General features: G+C 43.0%; 1 protein-coding gene across 2 annotated transcripts in view; it reads right to left on the bottom strand.

Moving 5' to 3' along the window:
* Nucleotides 1-226: 226 nt before the first annotated feature.
* Nucleotides 227-24,775, bottom strand: part of grm3 (glutamate receptor, metabotropic 3) — a 48,186-nt gene continuing 23,637 nt past the window's right edge. For both annotated transcript variants that reach the window (XM_033635819.2, XM_078167936.1), the window contains exons 5-13: nucleotides 20,584-20,853; nucleotides 19,480-20,098; nucleotides 10,083-10,325; nucleotides 9,774-9,963; nucleotides 7,820-8,129; nucleotides 7,519-7,712; nucleotides 7,096-7,228; nucleotides 4,599-4,776; nucleotides 227-1,549 (exon numbers count right to left, since the gene is read on the bottom strand). In XM_033635819.2, the coding sequence (XP_033491710.1) occupies nucleotides 1,473-1,549; nucleotides 4,599-4,776; nucleotides 7,096-7,228; nucleotides 7,519-7,712; nucleotides 7,820-8,129; nucleotides 9,774-9,963; nucleotides 10,083-10,325; nucleotides 19,480-20,098; nucleotides 20,584-20,853 (2,214 nt within the window). In that variant the 3' untranslated portion in view covers nucleotides 227-1,472. The remainder of the gene's footprint in view (nucleotides 1,550-4,598; nucleotides 4,777-7,095; nucleotides 7,229-7,518; nucleotides 7,713-7,819; nucleotides 8,130-9,773; nucleotides 9,964-10,082; nucleotides 10,326-19,479; nucleotides 20,099-20,583; nucleotides 20,854-24,775) is intronic.

Below are 24,775 nucleotides of genomic sequence, written 5' to 3' on the forward strand. Positions count from 1 at the left end.
GGGGTAGAGAAAGCCATTTCAACCTAAAGATTCGTCACGTTTTCATCACTCCAGGTAACAATCAATGACAGAAGGCTTGATAAGGAATAAAACTAACTGGCGTTGTGTTGCCCTGAAACATGTTCCCTACGCTGGGGTCACTTTTACATTTACCAAACAAGGATCTGCAGCTGGTAATGTAAAACTGATCTCTTTTTAACCTATCAAACATACATTAAGGCACATAGCCATATTCAAAACATCCACATACTGTATTTACGGGGCACGAAAAACAGAAGCTACCACTCTCCTGTAAGTTGGAAAAATTCAACATGTGCTCAGCAAAGCAGACAGCTTCCCTCCATTAGTGTTTGAGTCATTTAAGCACGATTTCATAATTACCGGGTAAGACACCAATTTGTGTCTGTTGACAGATCTATCGCAGCACTGTCTGTGTTGACAGTTTTGAGGCAAAAGAAACGCATTTGATGTACTGTATCTTTTCAGCCTTGCTATTAGTTGTTATTAGCAATCCATTACAGCGATCCTTGGAAGAAAGAGGCAGTTTGAGTGTGGGAGTGAGCATACTGTTGCCTTGGTGAACACATGTCTGGAACTATGGCTGTTCAGATAAAGGGATTCCATGATTAGAAATAGAAAAAAAAAGAACATTTATATCAAAAGTAAAACATAATTTTCCTGCAAAAAAAACCAGCCACAATGGGTTCTTTGTACTGTTGAAAAACAAATCTATCAAGGTGTGAAGAGATGAGTTCTCAAACTGAGATTGCGTTGTGGCACAGTGTAACAGTAATGAGTTTGGTGGATTTTTTGTACATGTCCGTTACAGCCGTCCTCTACCCTCCAGTTTATGCTTTTTGTGCACATTCATCCTAGGGTTACAAGACTGTCAACATTGTGCTGTTTGAACCATCAGTAGTATAATATACAAATGTACAGATACACAATAGAAATGCATACGTAATTGGTTATTACAATGAGACCTACAAAAAAGCATGAGAATAAAAAGTCTGTGGGGTATTGCAGGTGAGGGCAAGCAGAGCCACAAATGTGCATCCAGACTGAGGGACACACACCCTCCTACCATGATTAAGCGCATGTCTATTTACACCGCATCATAACAAAGCTATCAAAAACAAAGGCTCCAAAAATTCCTCCTAAAAACTTTTTTTGTTCTTTTGTTTCTCTACTTACAACAATGTCGATTCCATGTATGTACATCCCTAGAAAATAATTTAATTATAGTTACACACTTTCTACATTTTTGAAACAATACAGTTCTAGTCCACAAGGAAGGTTGTTTGTTTGTGCGTGTATTTGTGTGTGTGCGTACATATGTATATGTGTGAATTGTTTGAGTGTGTTGAGTGTGTGTGTGTGTATATGAGGCGGGGAATGATGGTCGAGGGGGATAATGTTCATGGATTGGCTAACAGTCGCAGGGGCAGATTTAGAGAGTGGACTGGATGTGGTCACAGAGAGGAAGTAGTGGAGTCGACAATTTCTCTCCCGTTGCACACGGTTGGGACGTGGTGGGCGCTGACAGAAGCTGGAAAGAGAGTGAAAATGAGAAGGAATAAAATATAAGATAATTACATAGAAAGAGAGAAATTAAACATTCAGGCATTAGATTTGTGCACATAATCGTTCATAAAAACCTTCCTCAGCTGATGAGTTTTGCTGCCAAATGGATGAAAAATATAGAATATAATAAAATCTCACTGCCATTTTGCAAGTAATTTGGAAAAACTTCCTGTCACTTCTTCGGGGCATGCTTCTTTCTCTACGTCTCATTGTACTGCTCAACATTGCAGCTCTGTCAGCCATTCTTTACAGTCTAACTGGCTTATAACTGAAACTGTCCATCATGCATTACCGTTTAGGTAACACTTTTGAAGAAACAACTTGGTTGAGACATGGGATTATCACTAAGCTGTACTATCAACACGTTCTCACCCCATGTCATCACATATCACTGCTTTGTCAGGGGCCTTTCATGTCTACATATTACGCGCTAGGTATCCTTCTGTGCCTGCTGTTGACGTTTCAGGACACTGCTATAAATACCGGGACATCAACAAATCACATGGTTAAGGTTTAGAAAAATACATCACGGTTTGGCTCTACATTCATAGGGATGTGAACACCGAACTGCCAGGTGAAAGTCCGGGATTTGTTGGACCCATCTCCCACCCCTTACATCCACTCTGTAGGGACTTGCAGCTCCTTATATTATGCCATTATCGGCAACAATTCAACCTGATGCTATCCACCAGTGTATCATACTGCCACAACAGGTGTCATTTGGCTGAATTTGAACTGATGCTGTCTGTCCGTGTCATACTGCTGCGACAGGTGGCATCTGGCTGATCATCATAACACAAAGAAAGGTTAAGTATGGTCCTGTTACATACCGACGCCGCCCTGGCCACATATCATACCGTTGCCAGAAGTGGCTTTTGGCGCCAGGTGCCTGAGGCCAAAATCACTGACAAAGCGGTGGTAATCAACAACTTTGGAATGAGAACGGGCTGGTACTATAGGAACAAAATACAGAAGAATACAGAGCACAGACACCCACACTCTTATAGAAAGAAAGCTGTGAACTACGACCATATAGGATTCTTCGGCTTGACCTGTAGGAAAACCCTTTTTGGTTCCTGAGAGAACATTTTATAGAGGTTACACCTTGAACCCTTTCAAGGGAATCTCCCGAGAGCTCAATGTAAAGGGTTTTACCTAGAACCATCTGTGAAAGTTTCCACTCAGACCCCCAAATGAGACTGTCAATAGAGAACCCTTTTATGGTTTAATGGTTTCACCTAGAACCTTCTCTGTACCTATAGACCCCCCAGAGAAGGTTCTAGGTGAAACCATTAAACCCTTTTATGGTTTAATGGTTTCACCTAGAACCTTCTCTGGGGGGTCTATAGGTACAGAACCTGTCCAGAGAAATAGTGGCGATGAAGGCCCCCTGCTGTGTCACCTGATGTCACTGTATCTTGGCCAAAAAGTTGCACATGAGCACACAACCAACAACCAACCAGAGCATACATTCTGTGCCTGCGTGAGAGGAAATAACTCTCCACACTAGCAGACGGCAGTAGTCTGTAATCGTCATTCAAAAAGAAAAAACGGAAGACCGTCTTGATGCTAGTTAGCCAGTAAGCATATTAACAACACAATCCAATGTTGAAAGAACAGAGCGTATTTACCGTGCACCAGTGAACAATAACACAAACCATCACAACAGGTTTCTCCTGAAGAGCTCAACAAAAGAAAAATAATCTTTTCCTTAAGAAACAAGTTTGTTTTGGTCTCACTCCCTCTTGACTTAAGCTCTTTGTTTACTTTCCTCACTTCTGTTTCTCTTCTCATACATTGAGTTGAACTGCCAATCAGAGTGATTTCATTCACCAATGGCTCTGCTGTTGTTGACAGTGATTCAACATGATGAATCGGCCAAAAAGAAAAAGCTGGCAGTGGTGGATGAGGAGCAACGGTGTGGGACACACCACACTGACTAGGGTGACATACACTCACCAACAGCCCAACATTGACAGACGACTGTTGGCTTGGCGTGTCAGGGTCTGCAGGGTGCTAACAAGAACCCACTCAAGGGTTCTACCAAAAACCATTTTTATAGTCCAAGATTTCATCTAGAACTCACCAAGGGGTTTCTACTTGAAATCCTTTCATAGGTGTCATCTAGAACCGATCCAAGGGGCTCTAATAATGGGAAGTGACTACATTACCCAAAGATCTCTCTTCCATTAGTCATGATTTTAGTTTAATAGGTCAGCCTGGGGCCAAGAAAACCACGTCCAGCTGCCTTGGGTTTCTTTAGGCTCTTAAAGGACCTGGGCTGATAAGGTCCAGTACAACCCACAACAATGATCGTTCACAATCATGTTACTAAGGGGTGGGGATTTCCTCTCACTACTACTACAGCGTTTACTATTTCAATGGTGCAGTAGAGTTGGGAACTGAAACTAGATTACAAAATAGAACCGAATACAAAATGCCAAGTACCGGGAACCCATAAGAACAAAACAATCAGAAGACCACCTGGTATTGTTTGGCATGGAATTATGGTATAAGATATCATCTATGGCAAAACACAAGTAAAATGAATGGATTAAGATTCCAGAATCATGTCCATTTAAAAGTACTATTTGAAACATGAATAAGCATTTGGATATTTGAGGGTAAGGATCTTTTAACACCCATGTTTTTAACAATACTTGAAGAAGAAGAAGAAGAAGAAGAAGAAGAAGAGGGTTCCTTTGATGACAGGGATTCTTAGTCTTACAAAGAACCCTTTCTCCAGAAAAGGGTTGTTTAGAAACAAATGCTTCTGGGTAGATCCTCAACTCTTCTGGACGAGTCCTTTCGAAACCCTTCATTCTAAGAGTGTAGATAGTTTATAATTCAAGATTTTGTATCCTCAATAGAAAAGTGGAACACTGGGCTGTCCGCTGTGCTGAATATTAAACGCTGAAAACACCCACTTGACAGAGACATCATATTAAAAGAACCAGAGAGTGCTGCTCTAAACCCCTGTCTCTTTAAAAATGAGGTAACGGCATGTAACCTACCGTGTGATGCGTACGTGGTGGCAGCCCCACTGACGCTGAAGCGATTGAGGTTAAGCCTGTGGCTAGTCACATTCTTCTGCGGCTGGAACATGATGATATGGACCTTGGGAGCAAACATACAGCCCAGGACCACAAAGCCACTCAGGCTGACTGAGATACACATGGTAGTGGTCTGAACCTGAAAAGAAAAGAGGAGACATTAATTAGTCGGCAGACTTTGATGGATACATCTTATGCTAATATAGTACAAAGTAATTGCCGTTAAAGCTAATTTGATGATAATAATCTGTAATAAGGAACATTTTACAAAGGCACCTTTTGAATGAATATAACAAAGTCCTTTAACAGAAAATAAAACAATAATAAACTGGATAGATAGACTCAAAGCATAAAAATGCCTTGAGTAATTAACCGATCTCTATATGTACACAGAGCCAATGAGGCCTGTAAAGTGAGAGTGTAAGTATTTATTGGCAGAGTCTGTCACCTTGCAACAGTTCAGAGGATAACAATTACAAGATGGATCAATAAAAGACTTCATTCTCTGTGATTTATTCTACAAAATCAATGCTAAATATAATCTTAGGTAAGTCTGGAATCGTGTCTGCTGCGTGTCCCTATCAGTCTGTTGTATCATCGCTGTGTCTAACTTTGTGCGGCAGAAAAATGATGCAGGGTTAAATAACAGCAACTCACAGTCGAATCTCAGTACTGTACAGAGAAACACATTAGTAATCAACCCCTCAACATCTCCTCTGTGTGTGTGTTATACGTGTATGTGTGTTTGTGTGAGTGGGTTGTTGTGCATGTTGGTGATGTTGTGCCTCTACCTGACTAATCTTAAAGTCAGATTACAAGGCCAAAGAAATGCTTATTTCCAGAGAGAGAGGGAGTGGGAAAGAGGGGGTAGTGAGAAAGTGAGCTCTTTTTTTTTATAGGGATCAAATGAGCAGCCCTGGCATCAGCACTCCTCTCTTATGCCCTTTGATACAGTGCAGAGTATGTGTGTGTGTTTATTGAAGCGTGTGCTTAAGGTGTGTGTGTGTATGCTTAAGATTTGTATGGATCAGGTGAACACTCACTCCCCTTTGCTGTTAAATCTGGACATGTGTCAGCAGTTTGACAGAGCCTGTCCGTTTGTCATGCCAATACTGCAGAGCTGGGACACTTGCCAGCAGAATCCACTTTTTTGTGACCTGTGTGCTTGTATTAACCATCTTGAGGGGACAAGAAATTGCTCAAAAAGTTACATTATGGGCACTCTGCCTCTTGTTTGTGCACAAAAAAGGTTCTCAGAGGTTAAATAAGGGATAATTCGACATTTTGTTACATACACTTTCTTGCTGAGAGTTAGCCGAGAAGATTGATACCACTCTCATGTCTGTACGGTAACTTTGAAGCTACAGCAAGCAGACTAACTAAGCACAAATTGACTATGAAAAAACACATATATAACCCCCCATTAAATGTTTAAGTGTCATTTGTACAATTGGGTTTTGTATGGATTAAACAAACGAGATATAACATATGAATTAGTGAGCTTAAGAGGTGCTGGTGGGTGGATTCTGTTATCTTTGGACAAAGCCAGGCTTGCTGTTTCCTCCTGTTTCCTGCCTTAATGCTAAGCTAAATTAACCAGCTGCTGGTGGTGGCTTCATATTTAGCATACAGACATAGGTGGTATCAACCAAGTGAATAAAAGCATTTGCCTTAATGTTGAATTCCATTAAAGGAACCCAAACAATGCCTAATGCAACTGCATTTGGTTCGGATCATGGTCAGAACATGTTCTCACCACAAACAAACCGCACCAGAGTTCGTTTGTAACTGGACCAAGATCACCTCTTCAAGAACGTCTCAGTCCGGTTGTTTTGGTGTGCACCTGAGTGTGATTGCTGTGTTCACACCTGCACAAACAGACCGCGCTTAGGGGGCAAACAAACTTAGGTTTGATTGAACTGAACCAAACAGGGCAGGTGTGAAAGCACCCTTTAAATGGTAAAAACACAGAATAAGGCAGTTTCATGTTACAAATTAGTGTATTTCCAATGCTTTTTGGCTCGTTACGGAAGAACTGCCAACTATGGAGGCTGACACCAAAGCGAGAATGGGCCTACCTAGAGCCGGTATTTGGTTTGTTCATTCTGGGCTACTGTAGAAACATGGCGGTGCAACATTACTCCATGGATGAGGACCCACTCCCTATGTAGATATAAGCAACTCATTCTAAGATAACGAAAACATGGTGATTCTACTTTTCAGGTGATTATATACTAAACAAAACATACCTATAATATTATATTCCATCTCTGCCAATATATCCTCCTCAATCGTACACACTGGACCTTTAGAATAAGGGTTCGATTTACTTGGGTTGACGTTAGGCGTCTAGCAATTATGGTTAGGATCAGGGTTACTGAATCGGAAATGAATGTAGGTCAATTCAAGGTCCTCCTACAAGGCAAGGACAAGTGTATATGTGTGTTAAAGAAGGTACCCTGTAGTCACTGGATGTAACATAGAAGATGGGAAGAAAGGCCAGCCAAATAATACAGGTGGTGTACATGGTGAATCCAATAAACTTGGCCTCGTTGAAGTTCTCAGGGCACTTCCTGGTCTTGAAGGCATACCTGCAGGGAGAAAATCATACTTCTGATTAGACTGACACCATATGGAAAAAAAGACTGATACCCAGACTGAAATGATTGTTGCTATGTAAACAAAACTTCTGAAATTGAGAGAAAAACTGATTGGTGATTTTTAAATTTATCTACAAGCTCAGTGCAACTGTTAAGCACAGGACTTTGTAGTACTTTATTTGGGGTGGGCATGATGCACAGAGCGCGAGAACATAAAGCACTTAACTTGGAACCTTTTATGTAACCATCTTGAAAAATCGAACCAACTATGACACACTTACACAGTACACAGGATGACCAGGAGCACGTCATATCCCAGCGAGAGCAGCATGCTAGAGTCGCGTACGTTACACTTGAGAATGACGGTCTGTCGTCGCTCTGGCAACGTGAAGCGCCGTGTCCCGGGAACTTCCAGCAGTAGCCACACCGACACCATCACTAACTGGACGGAGATTAAACTCAGACAGATAAACACCTGAAAAAGATGAGAGGAAAGGGTAGTGAGGTCATCAAGATCCACTGTCTGTCTGTCCATCCATCTGACTGATGCAGATGGATGAACGTGATAGTGCAATCACTCACCTGAGAAGACGGGCTAATGAAGCGTGGCCTCACTGCTCCCGCTCCGTCTTTCACGCCATTGAAAATCCTGGCGATTCTGTTGGTTTTGGTGAGGAGGGCGGAGTAGCAGACAGCGAACGACGTACCCAGGCCGAGGCGCCGCAGGGCACAGATGGCAGGAGAAGGTTTGGCCAAGAAGAGGAAAGTCATGGCGTAGGACATGAAGACTCCCGAGAGGAGGATGTAACAAAGCTCTCTGCCTGAAGCTTTCACTAGCGGTGTGTGGTTGTGTCGGATAAACACCCAGAACACCAGACCGGTGCACATGAACCTGTGGACAGGGAGGAAACAGACAAGCAGTTTCATGACATCGTAGTTTTGATACGTGCTGTAGATTTTTTTGTACACAGGTCTCACTTGAAAAAGAGATTCTGATCTCAACAAGATACATGCTGTGACTAAAGGGTCAAAAATGCTTTTGCTAAGCTGCATCTCCCAGACTAAAAGTCAGCATCTCCTGCTGTTGATAATCCATGTAGAGGACATGTAAAAAAAGAAGCAGCAGTGATGTTCTTATAATGCAGTGTAGAGCATTATACAATGTAGTCCTAATATTGTAAGTATGTTAAGTAAAAAATGTACTATGAGACTCTTATCTAATTTCAATGTCGCAGAAAAAAAGGCTTTTAGGATGAGGACTAATTGATGTGTTGGCAAACGTAATGCTATCTTGGGTGTTATTGGCTGAGGTTGCTGGAGTGTAAACATCCCCAAATCCAATAAAACAATCCAATCATCAGAATAAATATTGGCACTGTAAATGTCTGCAAACCATATTTCAATGTAGCCGATATGTTGAAATGTTATTTTTCTTCACATTTCAATTTTCAACTTCATGTTGTGACAAGGCTGTGGTTAATATGTTGTTAGGTTTATGCACAAAAACTACTTAAGGTTAGGAAAATGTTTGGCTTAAAATACCCGGTCTGGTCGCCACAAACAAGGCTGGTAATTTCCCAATCTACTTGCTTTTGTCACTACAAATACCGCCTTGAAATGTTCCGAACTCTCATTCAAAAATACCTGCTTTTGTGACTACAAACAAAGCTGGAAATGTCCCGAACTCGTGTTAAAAAATATCCACCTTCTCCTCCTCCTCCCGATGAGAAACTATGCTGATACTCAGCTTAAACACGTAATCTGAGCAAGGTCATATGAATGAAACACACAATTTTAACATGTCTGTGGTATGCAGAAATGTATTACGCCGACATTTTATTCTGGCGACTGGGCTGAATAAAGGGCAGAACAGAGCTGCTGACGTTAGCGTAAACTCTAATGACATCCAGGAGCAACTTCCACATGGCGGGGAAATACAGCTGGTCATGAACAGACTTTTTTGAAGTAACCTGTAAAGCCACAAACTAATGTAGTGAGCTGAAAATGTGCTCATTTGCCTTGATAGTATGAAAGTAATGCTTTGATACTGTAGATAGGAAGTTGGTTAGCTGGACATGCAACAGTTGCATCGTCCGTCGAAGCAGATGAACACACTGTCTGATGCTTTCCCTCAGTAGTGTAGTGGCAGGGGATGAGGTGAGTGTACTGCTAGGTAGACAGGTAAGTCACTGCACAGGAAGTGGGTGTAGTCTCCTATATATTCCAATGGATTTTTGGCAGATAGGTGGATATAAATGAATCAGCCAGAAACCTGTTCTCACCCTTACAATGGATATACCCGGTATACCTTCCACTACACCACTGCTTTCCCTGCACTTGCTTGTCTTTTTGGTTTTGAAAAGGCTACAAAAGATACCACCCAAAGCTTCACAGACGTCATGGTTGCTAAACTGTGATTGGACAATCCTTGTTTAGGGGAAGGGTTTAACTGCTATTCCCTTCCCCTTTACAAAGACACACACCTCTCAGGATCAGTCAGAAACTGCGTTCATGTTGACATGCCTTTATCACTCACCCTACACAGGCAATGGTAATTGGACCAATGGCCCAGGCATCCTCCCACATGATATAGTCCTCAGGAAGGTCGTAACAGGCCGTCAGGTCATGAGTGGGCCACTGACCAGGAGCACAGGGCGAGCAGGTGAACTCATCAGCCAGGTATTCATGAGGCTCACAGGCTGTGCAGATCCAGCAGCAGTATTCACCTGGGAAACAGGAATACAAACAGCAGAATGTGACCGTCGGAGATTTTTCAAAAGGCACTGCTGCTTGGTGTGGCATGTCACTGTAATAAAAAAAACATTGTGGAAATTCTGTCTCCTACCTGCCTGCATTTTCTTCATCTCATTGCGTTCACAGGGGTCACTGCACTGTGAGGTGGGCACCACTTCTCTGGGCCAGCGGATCAGGTCGCTGCTCAGACTCAGACTCTCTGCCCATTCACCTACTGGCACGTAACTGTAACGATCGGCGATGCGCTGGTAGCTGAAGATGTTGTAACGGCCCATGCCGTCCCCCTGGGAATCAAACTTCACTACTGTCTCAACGCCTGGGGGAGCGAAAGGGGCTGCGGGGGGTGAGGGGAGACAAAGAGCGGGAAAGAAAGTGATAAGACGAGTGGAAAAAGGAGATTAAAGCTAAACAATGGCGAACAATCATCCCATTGATGTCTTATTGATGCCTCTTAAAAGCGGCAGTGAGGACAGAGACAATAAGCCATGGTCAGTTAAGCCTCAGGAGTCCAGAACAGACTGTGAAGGGCATTACAACAGTGTTTTCATTACTGAAGACCAGCCAGTTACCAGAGTATTTGCTAAGAGGCTATAAATGCCTGGTATGCTTGGTGATGTCTGTTTGTATCAATGGCTTCTCATCCTTCCCTCAGGTCACATAGGGACAAAACACCGCTCTAAATTCGTGATCTGACAAAGTTTATTACCAAATGCATCATTAACAAACTGCCCATAAAGTCATATAGGCATGAAGGCAGAGGACTGAATCCCTGGGCAGTGCTATAGCTACCCACACATTGATAGAATTAGCCTCTGGGTCTCTTATGTGAGGGAGGTACACTGCTGAAACTGCCAAATTGGTTTGTATACAAGTTGTTATGAAAGGATTACCATCTACCCTGAGGATGTGGGAACAGACGAGATTGTAAAATTGGCAGGATGCTGAAACCATTAAAAAAAAAAAACCCAAGGAGAAAAGTGGCTATCGAGTGGGGGAAAAAAAGTAACTTCTTGATGTGTTGCAGGCTGTGTTGAACCTGACAGTGCTGACACTTGGTCGTTCTGACACAGACAAAGTATATGTCGCTCCTACAGTGCCACTTCTGTCCTTACAGCGGAGCAATCAACTCTGTGCCGCTGACACACTGTACAGAGCTGAGTGCTATATGCCGCTGCCTCCCCTGTCAAATGATGATGTGGCTAGGGATAGTGCAGCGTACACTGGGTTTATAAAGCATCACTCTACAATGTATAACAAGGCTCTCGGTCTTCAGTGCGCAGCAGCATTAATGATACAGCCCTGCCTTCCTCATATCTCTGTGTCATTGGGTAAGTGAAGAAATCACGGGCCAAACGTACAGCTTGGGATCAGTGGAATGAATCAAAATACAGATTGGGTGTGTGTGTGTGTGTGTGTGTAAGGATGTGCGCACACACACGTCTGTGGAAGCTCCATTAGGTTTTACTTTACAGTGTGATGGTTTAGGTATTGCTCTGTGCGCTGTGGGAGGCTGTGCTGACAGAACCAAAGCCCTGACCCTGCTGTTAGTGGCGTGTGTGTGTGTGTGTGTGTGCATGCAACACTGACAAGGGCTAAAGCTGCGCTATTGTTGTGAAAGCTCGGTGTGTTCAGAGAAGAATGGCGTGTCAGATGGCAGCAGAGGGGGTTAGGGTTTATGAAATCCATAAATCACAGAGACAGCACAACCCTCTATCTTTCTCCGCTCTCTCTGTCACAGGAAATTCTAAGTGTCAAGTCTTCTTTGGATTTTGGGGCTAAATGTTTAGGTGACAGCTAAATGAAAGTGATTTCAATAAGACGGTGATAATATCTTCAGACGACGAAGAGATATGAATCCATTATATTGCAAGTTGGCAGATAATAAAGTCTGCTAATAACACTGAGCAATAAGACAAGCCGGGCCTCCTTCTCTTAGACACCCATACACGCTCAGAGACACACTTTGCCACGAGCTAATTATCATAACTGCACCTTATTAGGACCTTAGATGTGTGCTGAAGCCTAATTAGCTGTATGTGGTAATTACGTGTAATACAGACTAAAGAGATAACGGCATTAGCCTACAGACCCATTTGAGGGTGCTGTGTTGTCCTTGACTTCACTCTAACAGATCATAGTCAGAGAGCAATAGACTCAGAGGACTGGTGATTCCTCCCTATAACCAACACCAGCGACCTTGCTGACGTGACAGAGCAGCTTATCAGGAAAAGTGTATGAGGGTGCAAGTTAGAGCTGGCGAAGGCCACCAAGACTCCTCTGGTGACTGCAGAGAGCTGAGACAGGCAGCCCAGGTCCTTGACTGATGGACACCGCTCTCTCCCCTCAGCACTGTCCTCGGCTAAATTTAAAAATCTGGTGAGCTCACAGTTCCAGCGGCTCAAAGAGTTTGTGATTCTGTCTAAATAAGACGAAGAGCTGACAGACATTCAGCAATGAAAGCTGAAATAAGCATGCTGACTCACTTGCAATGACAATTATAACATGCTGATGTTTAGAAGGTAAAATGTTTATCATATTTATATCATATCCAAGTTTAGCTTGTTAGCATGCTAACACTTGCTAACACAAGCTGAGGCTATATTTGCAGGTAGAGGAAGAAGTTGCGGACTGGAGCCACATATGGCTTGAGTCAGACTTGAGCTGCAAAACTTAGGGCATCTGCCTTGCTTGACTAACACTGATAAAAGACTTGAATTGACTTTGACTTGGTATTCATGACTTGAGACTTGACTTAGACGTGAGACAAATGACTTAAAAAGGGACTGACTATTGTTTTATTAAATTTTATGAAAGTTAGGTTTTGTTTGTGAAACATGATTGGGTGATTTGTGGTCCAATGTGCTCAAACCTGGCAACCTGACATGGCAAACCAGCAGAGGCCAATGCATGAGGCAGCTATCATGGAGGGGGCCAAAAATACCATAAAACTTAAAAATTAGTAGCCCAGGCTATTATTTGCTTAAATCACTGAAGTCAACAGCCTTATATTTGGGACAGGGGTCTATATAGGGCAGGGCTTTAATTCCTTTTACGCAAAACTGTCAGCAAAGATGGGAAAAATATCAAATTGTTTATTTGAACCAGTATGAAAATTACTTCTAATATATATTAGAATAAGTATAAAAATAAGGCTTTGAATAACATATCAAATACAAATCACTCATTTAATCTAGCTCCAACAGACAAGGCGTCAGAGAGAGAGTGTTGGAGACCCTTTTTTATGTCACCCGGCAGACCAACCCACCCCACTCCACTTATCCTTTTGAAACAACACTAACAACTTGGATTAATTTTTATGAAAGAAACCTTTTCATTTTGTTCATCAGTGGACCCTTATGGACTAAAGAAATATGAAAAACTTACTGGGCAATCAATGAATGGACACTTATTCCCACTTCATGACATCTTCAGAGGAAGGGAGTCACCATTTTTTTTGTCATGCCAGTGAATCTGAATGAATTACATTCGTATCTGGTGCTCATTTTTTCAGTAACACGAACTGAACAATTGAATTGTGGAGGACCTGAGCTAACGATGTGTAGCATCTTCGTATTGACAAAAGATTAAACATTTATCTGTATGTACGATCTACAGCTATCTAATGTTAGCTCAAGTGGGTATAGCCAACAACCTGGTTTTAAACATCCAAAGAACATCTATAAAAATGAACTACTTGGCAACCAGACCAGGCTTCTATTTGAGACAGGCCTTTATTTCTCAAAACAGCCACATCAGGCTAGTAAAAGGGACCAGGACCAGCTTTAATTGAAGTTTTACAGTAATAACATTTGGACTATGTTGATGATGAGAGTAGAAAGAAGAGAACAGCGGTGGGCAGTGCAAAGTCAAAAATCAGTGACGTGACCATCACATCATTCAACTTCATCCATCACTATAAAATCCACAAAGAAAGGTGCATAAATGTGTCATTTTAGCTAACTTATTAGCCAGTTACACGTTAGCTAGCTAACATGAGCAGGCTGCAACAGTTTTCGTTACTGTTGAAAATAAAACTCATATTTTAATGACTGTGTTTTAACCAATTTAAATATGAAAGCTAAGTTTGATCATCAAAATTTCATTTGACTTGTCTGGTGACTTGCTTGACCTGAGCAATGACTTGACTTTACTTGCTTGAATTATAGCAGGGACTCAACTTGCTTGACTCTCCCCACTGTAACTCAGGACTTGCTTGTGACTTGCACATATGTGACTTACTCCCACCTCTGGTATTTAGTCATAAAGCAAAAATATTGGGCAAAATGAATTTGGAAATGATGTGTGTGCTAGATGAAGTCTGAGGTGGCTGTGGGTCAGAGGTAGAGCGGGTTGTCTAGATACTCAACCCCAAATTGCTCCCAATGGCCATTCCAGTGTGTGAGAGCCTGAGAGTGGTTACTGAATAGCAGGTGGCACCCTGTATTGTAGCCTTGCCCACCAGTGTGTGAATGTGTGTGTGAATAGGACTGGTTGGAAAACTAGAAAAGCGATACATGTGATGCAGTCCATTTCAAAATTAAGGGATCACCAAAGTTACATTTCTTCCTAAGGTGCACATGAACGTCTGTACCAAATTTCATGACAGTTCATCCAGTAGTCGGCCCAACAGGAATAGTGAGGAGATAGTATGTAATAGTAGGCCTTATCCTCTTGGTACTGTGTGTCTGTGCAACATTTTATGTCAATCCAACAGGTAGGTGTTCAGATGTTTTACAGAACTGAGAAATTTGAACGCATGGTGGCACTACAGGAAAAGCCAGAGGATCACCAACTTATGTAGGATTTATTCTCTAGGATCCATGAATGTCTGAACAAAATTTCACAATGATCTATCCAATAAGTGTTGAGATATTTCCATCTGGACCAAAGTGTTGGACCGACAGACTGACACTGCCATCCATACAGCCATGCCACTAGCATGACTAAAAAGCATTTGGATTTCGTCAGATGCACAAGTGGTGGGTAGTGCAGCTGAAAGGAAGCTTGTCCCTCAGCTACCTTTCTGCAGCGTGTTTCTGTGTGATGTAACTTTGATGAACCATGAACTGAACCAATTTCATCATTTGAAGAATTGAATGTGGGGACTGCTTCCTAACAGCAACTTGTGGGCTTTCTTGCGGTGTCTTAACACATACTATAACACGATGTCAGCGCTGAAACAGTGATGATTGATTATTCTGTGTGACCTCATCCATATAATACTTCCCGCTGGCCCAGTCCAGTCCAGCTGAGACCCATAGCAGGCTCGGCTCTCCGCACTTCCCGCTGCTTTGAGTAACTTTCCATGCATGTGAGGTGTCACCAGCATCCAAAAGTGGACCATGTCTTCGTGAATGCGTGAATACGCTGCTGCTTTATCTGAGAGGATTCAATGAATCGTCTACTAAAATCCACTTGTCATTTTTGTAGAAGTAATTAATCAAACAACCGGGGCCACAGAATGTAAAATAACAGTACAAAAAAAGGCAAATAAAGTTGTGTGAGACAAACTGTGGTTATAACGCAGCCCTAACCAGATCCCTAATTTTTGTGAGACACATTTTTAGCATTCCGCTAACTCGAGAAACACCTTATTATTCTAGCTTAATTAGAAGCATGGTGAAAACAGGCTTTTCATTCAGAAGCTGTGAAATTAATTATGTTCTCGGCCATGTCGGGCTAAAGCGAAGCCCAAGGGGGATTGTGGGTATTAAAGGCAGGCAAAGAGAGAGAGGAGGCAAAGGGGCTTGGGAGGAATAAGTAGGAATAAGTAATCTGAAAGTGGAGAAAGAGAGAGCGAGGTATACAGACTCATAGAGAGAGGGTGAATCTTTTCTTTGTGTGAGTGTGTGACTAAAAATTCAAAAGCTGGCTGTTGATTAGTTGCTGGCTAGGGAATAGAGAATTGTATTTCTAAGCATCAATTCACCTGAATCCCTGATTTACTCCTAATTTAAGCTTGACAAAGTAAACACCGCATATAGGTTCGTGCACAAATGCACACCTGTTCCAGGTAAAACATGAGGACACAGCGGCTCTGCATGCTAATGGTGTGACCAACCTTTCTTGTCCCTCTTTTTCTTCCTCCAGAGGGTTGATGACCTTACACATCTGTGCCCCACAAAGACACCGACACACATCCCTGAGCATATACAGATAGGGATGCAGGGATGCACTCACATGTCACAAACGCACACACAGACAGATCCCATTAGCTATATTTGTTCTCCCTGAGGATTCAGTCACCGGGGGATGGAGGCGCTGCCTGGGCCACGGACCAACAGACCTCAGGGGAACAGCGGACAGATAGGGTGGAGAGAAGGAAGTCTAGAACAAGGGGGAGAAATGTATAGGAGGAGAGGAGCTAAGGCTTGACTGAAAGAAAGGTGGTGAGATAGAGGAGACAAAAGAAAGAAACGGCGGGCCAAAAGCAGGAGGTGCTGGGGAGGGAGGACGAGCCAGGAGACAAGATAAGGGCAAAGAAAAGAGGGAAGTGACAAGGGAGAAGACAGAGAAGAATACGAGAAAAAACACGGAGGAGATAGCAAGAGAGAAAAGCAAGAAGCTGGTGTGACGGCAGCAGAGATATAGGTGGACGGAGGAAAGCCTTTAGACGCAGGAATCAATAGAGAAAAGGTGAAGGATGGATGGAGGGATGAGCAAAGTGAAGGAGTGGAGGAACAGACCGACGCAGAGAGGCGGTGGAGGCAGGAGAGGCAACCTTGTGAAGTCTGAGTGGGATGTGCTGTTTTTGAATGTAGAGGCTGAGAGTAGGACACTTTCTGAGTGAGAAATGAAGACACGGAGAGCGAGATACATACAGCGATGGAGTGATGAAGAGTGAGACAGACGGGAAGATGGAGAGAGACGGAGAGACGGAGTGACAGAGGCAGAGAGATGGAGGGAAAGAGTGCGAGGAGAAAATGAGGGAGAGGAGTGAAGGTTGTTCTCTAGCATCTAAACGTTGCAGTGAGCTCGCTGCTCAATATGGCCCTGAAGGCACACCGCCTCTGCTAACACAGACATATCACACACGTACACACACACACACACACACACACACACACACACACACACACACATACACACAAAAGCACAGAGAAGGGGGAATATCACATCTATCACCACTATTTGAACAGAAGACTGCGTGCATGTGTGTATATACTGATATGTTTGCTGCAGATCGGGGAGGTGGGTGGGAGTTGAATGATGGCTTTGAGAAGTGTGTGGGTTGGGGGTGTCTGCAATTTCATACTGGTAAAAAAAAAGAAACAACAAAAACAACGAGCATTTCAAGCTGCCTCTTTGTAAAAAAAAAAAAAAAAAGAAAAAAAGCTGAGTGTTGCACGTGTTCGTGTCTCTTGCGTGTACGTACGTGTGTTTTTTGTGTGTGCGGACTATGAAGTGAGGCCTCATAAACATGCACAAATGCGCCCCTGTGTCTACTACTTAGATGGTAGGGAGCAGTTCCCATGATCTACCAGATCACTTCAACAATTGGCAATAGTGTCGGCTTCATTACCATAGCAACTAGCGAGATGAGACAAGATGAAGAGAGCGGCATATGAAAACACATTCCTAACCACACAACATACTGCCTCAGTGCAACACATACGCTGTGAGTAACACACAACAAAACAGCCTTATTACAGCTACAGACAATCCGCTGTGTTATGAGTGAAAAGTTAAAGACAGGGGGATATTAATTTAATATTGGCAAGTGTTTAGATATAAGTGAGATCAAACTTTGAGTGTTTAATGAACATGTGCATGTGTGTGTGTGAGAAGGAGGTGGCAGAGAGATAGAGAGTGCTGAAAAGTGTTGGTTTTCCGTCTGCTACAGTTCAGACTGAGAGCACTGCGGATGGTGATGCTGCAGTATTTATACCCCACATTCAACCTCAGCTCACCTCAGCTCCTTTCCTTACATAGTGTCGATGGAAAGATGTATATGTACAGCAGTGTGAGTGCGTCATTCTGGGGCTAAACCACCAGCTCAGAGCAAACCGCGCCACAGTTCCCAGTTTAACTGTGCCGCCACCGTCAACATCCTCTTCCTCTTATCAGCGAGGGCTCTTTGAATGCAATTTTTTAAACCGATAAAGCTGTTTGCCATGCTGTCACTGTCATCGCTGACGCTGAGCTGTAAAGAACTCGAGATCCTTGTACATGCTGTTACTCTCTTCCCAGAGTAAAGACATGCGCCTCATGGACATACATCAGTGGTGAACAGAAGGGAGGGGAGCGGGAGAGGGGAATGTTAGGGAGAAAGATGATCAGACATAGAGATGTTGGGAAGTCACAGCGGGATTCACACCTCCTCTCCAACTTACTCCACACATTTTTTTAACTTTCTATGTGTGAATCTGCATATCTATTCCACCCCACTCTCTCTATGCATCCTATAAGGGAGTAGTTATCATCTGTGCCAACTGGAGGCTGCGACTGCAAACCGCCTTGACTGTTTCCTCTCTTTCTCTCCTTCCCTTCTCTATCTTACTCACACTCTTCCTCTCTCTTTCCCTCTTTCTGTCTCCCTCCTCTCATGCAGAAATGCTCCAAGTCCTTTGATTTGTAGCAGAAATGAAGATGGGGAATTTCAAAGAGAATCCTCTTCTTCTGCTGACGCACGCTGTCCCACTCTGGCATTGCCTCAGTGCTCCCTTGTTCCTTCCCTCCTTCCCTCCTTCCCTCCTTATCTCTTTCTCTGTCTTACTCCCTTTTACCTTACCCCAAACTCTCTTTTCTCATTTTAGTCTGCCTGTCAGTCTTATCTGTAAGCTTCCTTCCCCCCTCCCTCCTTATGTGATGCCATTCTTTCGTCCTCCATCCATCCCTCCTTGCTCTCTCCCCAGTGTCTCGTGGCAAAGCTGCTGTGTTAGTGCTGTTTGTTAGGCTGTTTTGATGTCTTCTCCTGGTCACGGTTGGTGGAGGAATAAGCACCTCTAAACCTGTGTCAGTCCCCGAGACACAGCAGTTTATTTATAACGCTCCCTTTGTACGCCATCTGTCAGTCAAGCCAATCCTCTGTCTCTTCTCTCCCAACTCTACAGAGACTGACAGACAGACAGGCAGCCTGCTATAGGAGCTATTATAACACACACAATCTCATTAGTGCAAGAGAGAAGAATATGGCTGACGGATTAACTGCAGCTCTCGTTCCTCAAAGCAACTTTGTAGTGTCGTATCAATTACGCATGGGTAATAGGTGTCAATGGCACGGCTGGCTCTGACAATACATAGTAATTAAGCGGATTTGTCTCAGTACTTTTTATGTTCTGTGGTTTGGCTGCTTTGGCTGAGGAGGACAACATGTTGTTCATGAGCAGACTGTTAACTAGGCACTCACACTCCTGTCTGTGTCTTGCTATCTTTCCCCTTTCCTCCCCAACTTCCTCTCCCAACATTCACTTCTCTTCACTCTTCATCCACCTTGAACACCTTATCTGGGACTCCTCACTCCCTTCGCCACGCTCCAGCTCTCTTACCTGTGAAGCTGACATTAAGGATGTAATCCCTGTAGAGTCTGCGCCCATCCAGTGCCTTCATGCTATCGCACAGCTTGGTGGTGTTGAAGCACAGGCTCCGTTGCATATCATGGAGGGCATGAGCCATGGCGTACACCGCGTTAACCACAAACATGATCTTGGACTCTGGTTCAAAGCTATTCTTGTCCATTGACAAGTCCAGGTCACACAGTGGGAGAGACGTCTCTCCCGTTCCAACGCCTCCCACTCCTCCTGTCCCTCCACCACCTAAGGAGCACTGGAACCGCTGCTCCCAGAATTCCCTGTACCAGGGATTTCGATGGTTTTTGACCGGGTTCAAGCTGAGAAAGTAGCGGTTGAATTCTGGCACTGGATTGGCTGCCAGTTCCAGTGTGATGGCGCCTTCAGCGGTGACCTCATTTCCCTTGGTTATGCTTTCCTGTGCACCCCAGCCATCGCTGGCCACCCAGATGAAGGAGGTGTTAAGTCTAGCAGCAGCTGCCAGCAGCTCTCTGGCATCATCGCTGCGCAGGAAGAGGACGGCCACACGGGCATTGGGTTTCTGGAGGAGCTGACGGATCACAGCTTCATAAGACTTCTTAGCGTTTGAACGTCCCACCTGGCCAGAAAGAGGACAATAATGTAATGACATATGTACCATAAATGCTCCCTCTATGCCCAGATAGGTCTGCGGCCCTTATGTGTGATTATTTATCCCCATCATTCACAGAGAGAAACAAGCAAAAAATGCTGTCTGTACTTCACACCATCATGCACCTCCGTAGCAAATGAGATGAAAAATGTGACTGTGAACGTACCCAGAATGAGTTCTCGGAGATAAGCTTTCATTTTCTGGTTCACAACTGATAACACCAGTGTAATATAAACTCAATTTGTGTGTAAGACAAGATAAGACATGGAGACAAACTTTTATGAGCTCAAAAATGTAGTGCCCCGTTCATTGTTAGTGGTACAGCTTCAGGCCATACATCAGTGTGACACTGCTGATTAAAGTTTGAGGTTTTTGGGTATCTTGCTTTGAGCAATGGTTACACTCATGCAGAAATAAACTCTTATTCTATTATATTCTATTCCATGCCTTACTTTCTCTGAAGTGGCGATACAGATGTTCCTCATGCGTGCCTCTTGTTCGAAGGCCTCTATACCGGTTTCGCCGTAATCCCCCTCCGACGCCACAGTGGACACGTATGTCCAGTTGAAGAACCGGAGGATCTCGGCCATAGCTTTGGCCTGGTAGAAGTCAGGGGGCACCGTGCGGGCGAAGTAATCATAGCGGGTCTTATCACTGAGCTTGGCACTGGTTGAAGCGTAGCTTATCTGAGGAATCTGAAAGAGCCTGAGAAGATTGGCAACCTGTTGGGAGAGATACAGCAAAATAAGACATAAATCAGCAGAAATTATTCCAAAACTACTCCTGTAAAATAAATGAATCATAAGAACTTAACACTGAGTGATTGATAACCCTTTTTTGGACTGGAGTCTCCAGCACATGGAGATATAACTTTTTTTTGCCAATGATTTTGTTTCAGAGTAAATACATAAACATTTTAGTTTTAGAAACTATCAACATTATCTCCATATGACCTTAAAAGATGATTCCCATAATGCATCCATCTAAATTAGTCCTTTAGAGACCATGTAACTTTCCTCAACTTCAAATTGACTTGACTGACTTTGATCACAATTTGTTCTGTTGTCATGTGTGAACACTGTAATTTAATATTCAAACTTGAATCAAATCTGAATCTTATTGTATTTTGTCCCATCAACCTCTGATTAATTTATGGAAAGTCTCCTCTATAAGCTGCGGTGTGGAACTGCGTTAAACTGGAGACTGAATGCATTCAAGCAGCTCCTTGTAGTGTTTACAATGCAAATGTTTTGAGAGGTGGCAGCAACGCAGCCAATTACTGTACAATTAATTTAATGGAGCACTTGAAAGAAGCAGTACACACTGAGAGCGGGAAACTGGAGGATACATAGACGATGTGGTGGAGCAACTCAAAACCTAAAATGTGTGTGTGTATTACATGCGATGACAGACCTCTCTGTGAAAAATGTAAAATGTGGATTTCGCTAAGAGCCACGCTAGAATTAATAGAATGAATCATTTCTCTGGCTTATCTCTGGTATACGTAGTTGCCCAACCAACCCACAGAAACACATGAAATGACCCATGACCTGGTGGCACATATTGTGTGGACATTACATGCTGATACCATGTAAACAGTGCCAATGGAGTGTCCCCATGCACTTGCTCATACTTTTCCCTAAGAGAACTATTGCACAAAAGTTTGTAAATATTCTATATCAGTGGTTCCCAACTGGTGGATTGTGGTCCAAAAGTGGGTCATGGGTCCCTCTAAATGGACTGCAAGTGACTCTCGAACTTGTCAAGTTTGTAAAAACACACTTTATTATGAAGTACAGTGAATTTCTGGCACGTTTAAAGTGCAGTGTCCTGCTGTAGAGTGAGTAACTAATGGACAGCTACTTGACAAGAGACAGCAAACTAGCTTGACAACATGGCCAAATCCAAGTATGATGCTAAATATATTAAACTGTGTGGACCTTGAACTAATGACTAAGGAGAAATCTGGACCTCCTGGCTGGACCAGCTGGGAACCACTGATCTACATAATCATGAGCCTGTCATTCGTGTATACCCAACACATTTGGAAAAGCTGTGATCATGTCACCAGTGCACTGATGGGAGGAAAAGCAGAAGCAGTGCCTGTAAGGAGAGAGATCTGGGTGATGTTGGGGTCACAAAACACAGGACTTTTCCTGGGAGACTGATGTTCAGAACTGTGTGATCTTTAAGTAAAGTTTGAGTCATTTTAAGGTACATCATCACCATGTTTCTTTTCCTAAAACTAACCACAGTAATTTGCCTAAACCTAACCTATGGAACTTTACATTAAGTATGTAATGTCATTCATGGAACACTGATTTACAGGATATCATATCAGCTGTTGTCTACGCATTTTTGTAGGGTATCATTTGAACCACTGTATGAAAATATGTTGCTTTACGATATACTTACCCCCTGTACATAACAAGCTAGGGTTGGGCGATATGTTAAAAATTTCCAAATGGCCACCGTCAGCCCATCAACCGGCGGTTGCCGATATATTCGGCAGTTGTGTGTGTGGCGGAGAAAAAAAAAAAAGAGGGGGGATGTTGCATTCATGTGATGTCGGAAAGAATCGAAAAATGACTTTCAGAATGGGATAATTCACATGAACGCCACCTCATGTCAGAAAAACAACTCGGCAACTCGGATCTCACGACACCACATGAATGCAGCAAAAAAATGCAGCGTGCTTTGCGAGCCCACTCATGTCCAACATGGCACGGAAATATCTGTGCATACTGGCAACAAGCACGCTGTCAGAGAGGGTGTTTAGCACGGCTGGTAACATTGTTAACCATATGCGCACTTTGCTTAAGCCAGATAAGGTTAACATGCTCGTTGTAATTGATTAACAGGGGGGCGAGCTGCTACGGGACTCGCACTGCAGACGTGTCGCGCCGCTGACGTGCCCGGTGGACCCTGGCTGTAACTTTCAGCTCCGCCATCACTGACGTGTTTTGTGAAAGACTCCTCGGAAATCAGTGTAAAGCTGCCAGTTCCAATATGCACACACTTTGAATTGTGCTCTACATAGTAATTATGGACTATATGTACCGAGTTGAATTCTGTGGAGACAGACCATTAATTTAGCAAAATAAAATGACAAAAATCGGCCAAAAAAATCGCCAAAAATGAAACCAACCGTGATGGACTCAGCCGATGGGCGATTGGCGATATATTCGTCCAATCGCCCAAGCCTATAACAAGCTTAGTTATTTTAACCAAAACACAAACTTTTTCTTAACCTAAACAAGTAGTTTTAGTGCCTAAACCCAAACGTGATGGCACCTCGTAACGGTGTGTTCAGAGGTCGTAGTCATCTCATGTATTTCTGTGAGATCACATTGCTCACAACACATACTCAGACTTGAGATCTGATTAAAACAAATCTGAATTGATGAAAAAAAATATCTGATCAACAGTGGATATCCCACACAATAAACTAGTGTTTCAGTTTGTAGGGAAATCCTGTCTCTAATACGCTCCAGTTGGACCAAGTAAGACAAAAAAATCAGTCAGTGTCTTTATAGAAGAGAGCTCCTTCTTGGTAGCTGGCAAGTAAATATGTCTGCCTAAGGACTGTCAGCCAGCAGAGAAAATGTGCGTGCGAATTATGTCAAAACACATCAAGTACAATACTATTAACTGCAATAAAACTGCTCATCCACAGATATTCAAAGATGTGCAGCAACTGCAGGGGGAGTGTTATTGTGTTAGAGTGTTTTCCCTCTGACCGACCATCTGTATTGGAGAGCAGATATCTGTGTGCATCACGCTCTACAGTCTACAACCAAGTATAAAATCTTTGATCAAAAACGATTGGTACATTGACAAAAACTTGGAAATATGACCCACAAAAATAATTGGAATTAGTATTTTTTTTCATCAAAGGAAAAATTAGAACATATTAAGATGATTGCTTCTGATGGAAATTGCTTCATGCATAATGTGATTATTTGAAGATAAAAGACAATGCAGCAAGTGTAGGCTTATAGGGACATGGAGAAACACAAAACAGCGCACACACGCACACACGCACACATGCAGACAGGAGTTCAATAAATCACTGACTCATGCATTAGTGATGGACATCATCTGGGGTCTACTGATGTCCATATAATATTCCCTTTTACTGTTGATTGGAGTTTGGTCCTGTTCTCTTCATTACAATTTTAGTCACAGACACCAACACAAACAGTGGAAATATAATCGCTACACATTCTCACGCCCACAAAGACATGTAAGCATACACACTCCAACATGCACACACACGCAAATAAACAGAAAATACACAGCCATTCTGTTTCTCGCCTCGGTTTAATCCTTTTAGAGCGCATCACTCTGCGCTTTTCTATATTTCATTCATAGCTCGGTTGATGAGCTGTTTTGACAACATGTCAGAATCTCATTAGACTAATAATGTACAAGATTAGAAAACACACTTGTATATATACACTGGTGTGCACAAGAGCAGGTCGACACATACACAGACACTTGCACTGACATAGAAAGACACACACGCATACACGTGAGGATGGCTGCTTATAGTACTTCGGGCAGGTTTTATGGTTTTAAGATGGCAGTTGACTTAAAAGTCAGGGAAGGTCATGCTGCAAAATGTAACCGCATTGCTCCATT

This window comes from Epinephelus lanceolatus, chromosome 5 (assembly GCF_041903045.1).
Source record: "Epinephelus lanceolatus isolate andai-2023 chromosome 5, ASM4190304v1, whole genome shotgun sequence".
Lineage (NCBI taxonomy): Eukaryota > Metazoa > Chordata > Actinopteri > Perciformes > Serranidae > Epinephelus > Epinephelus lanceolatus.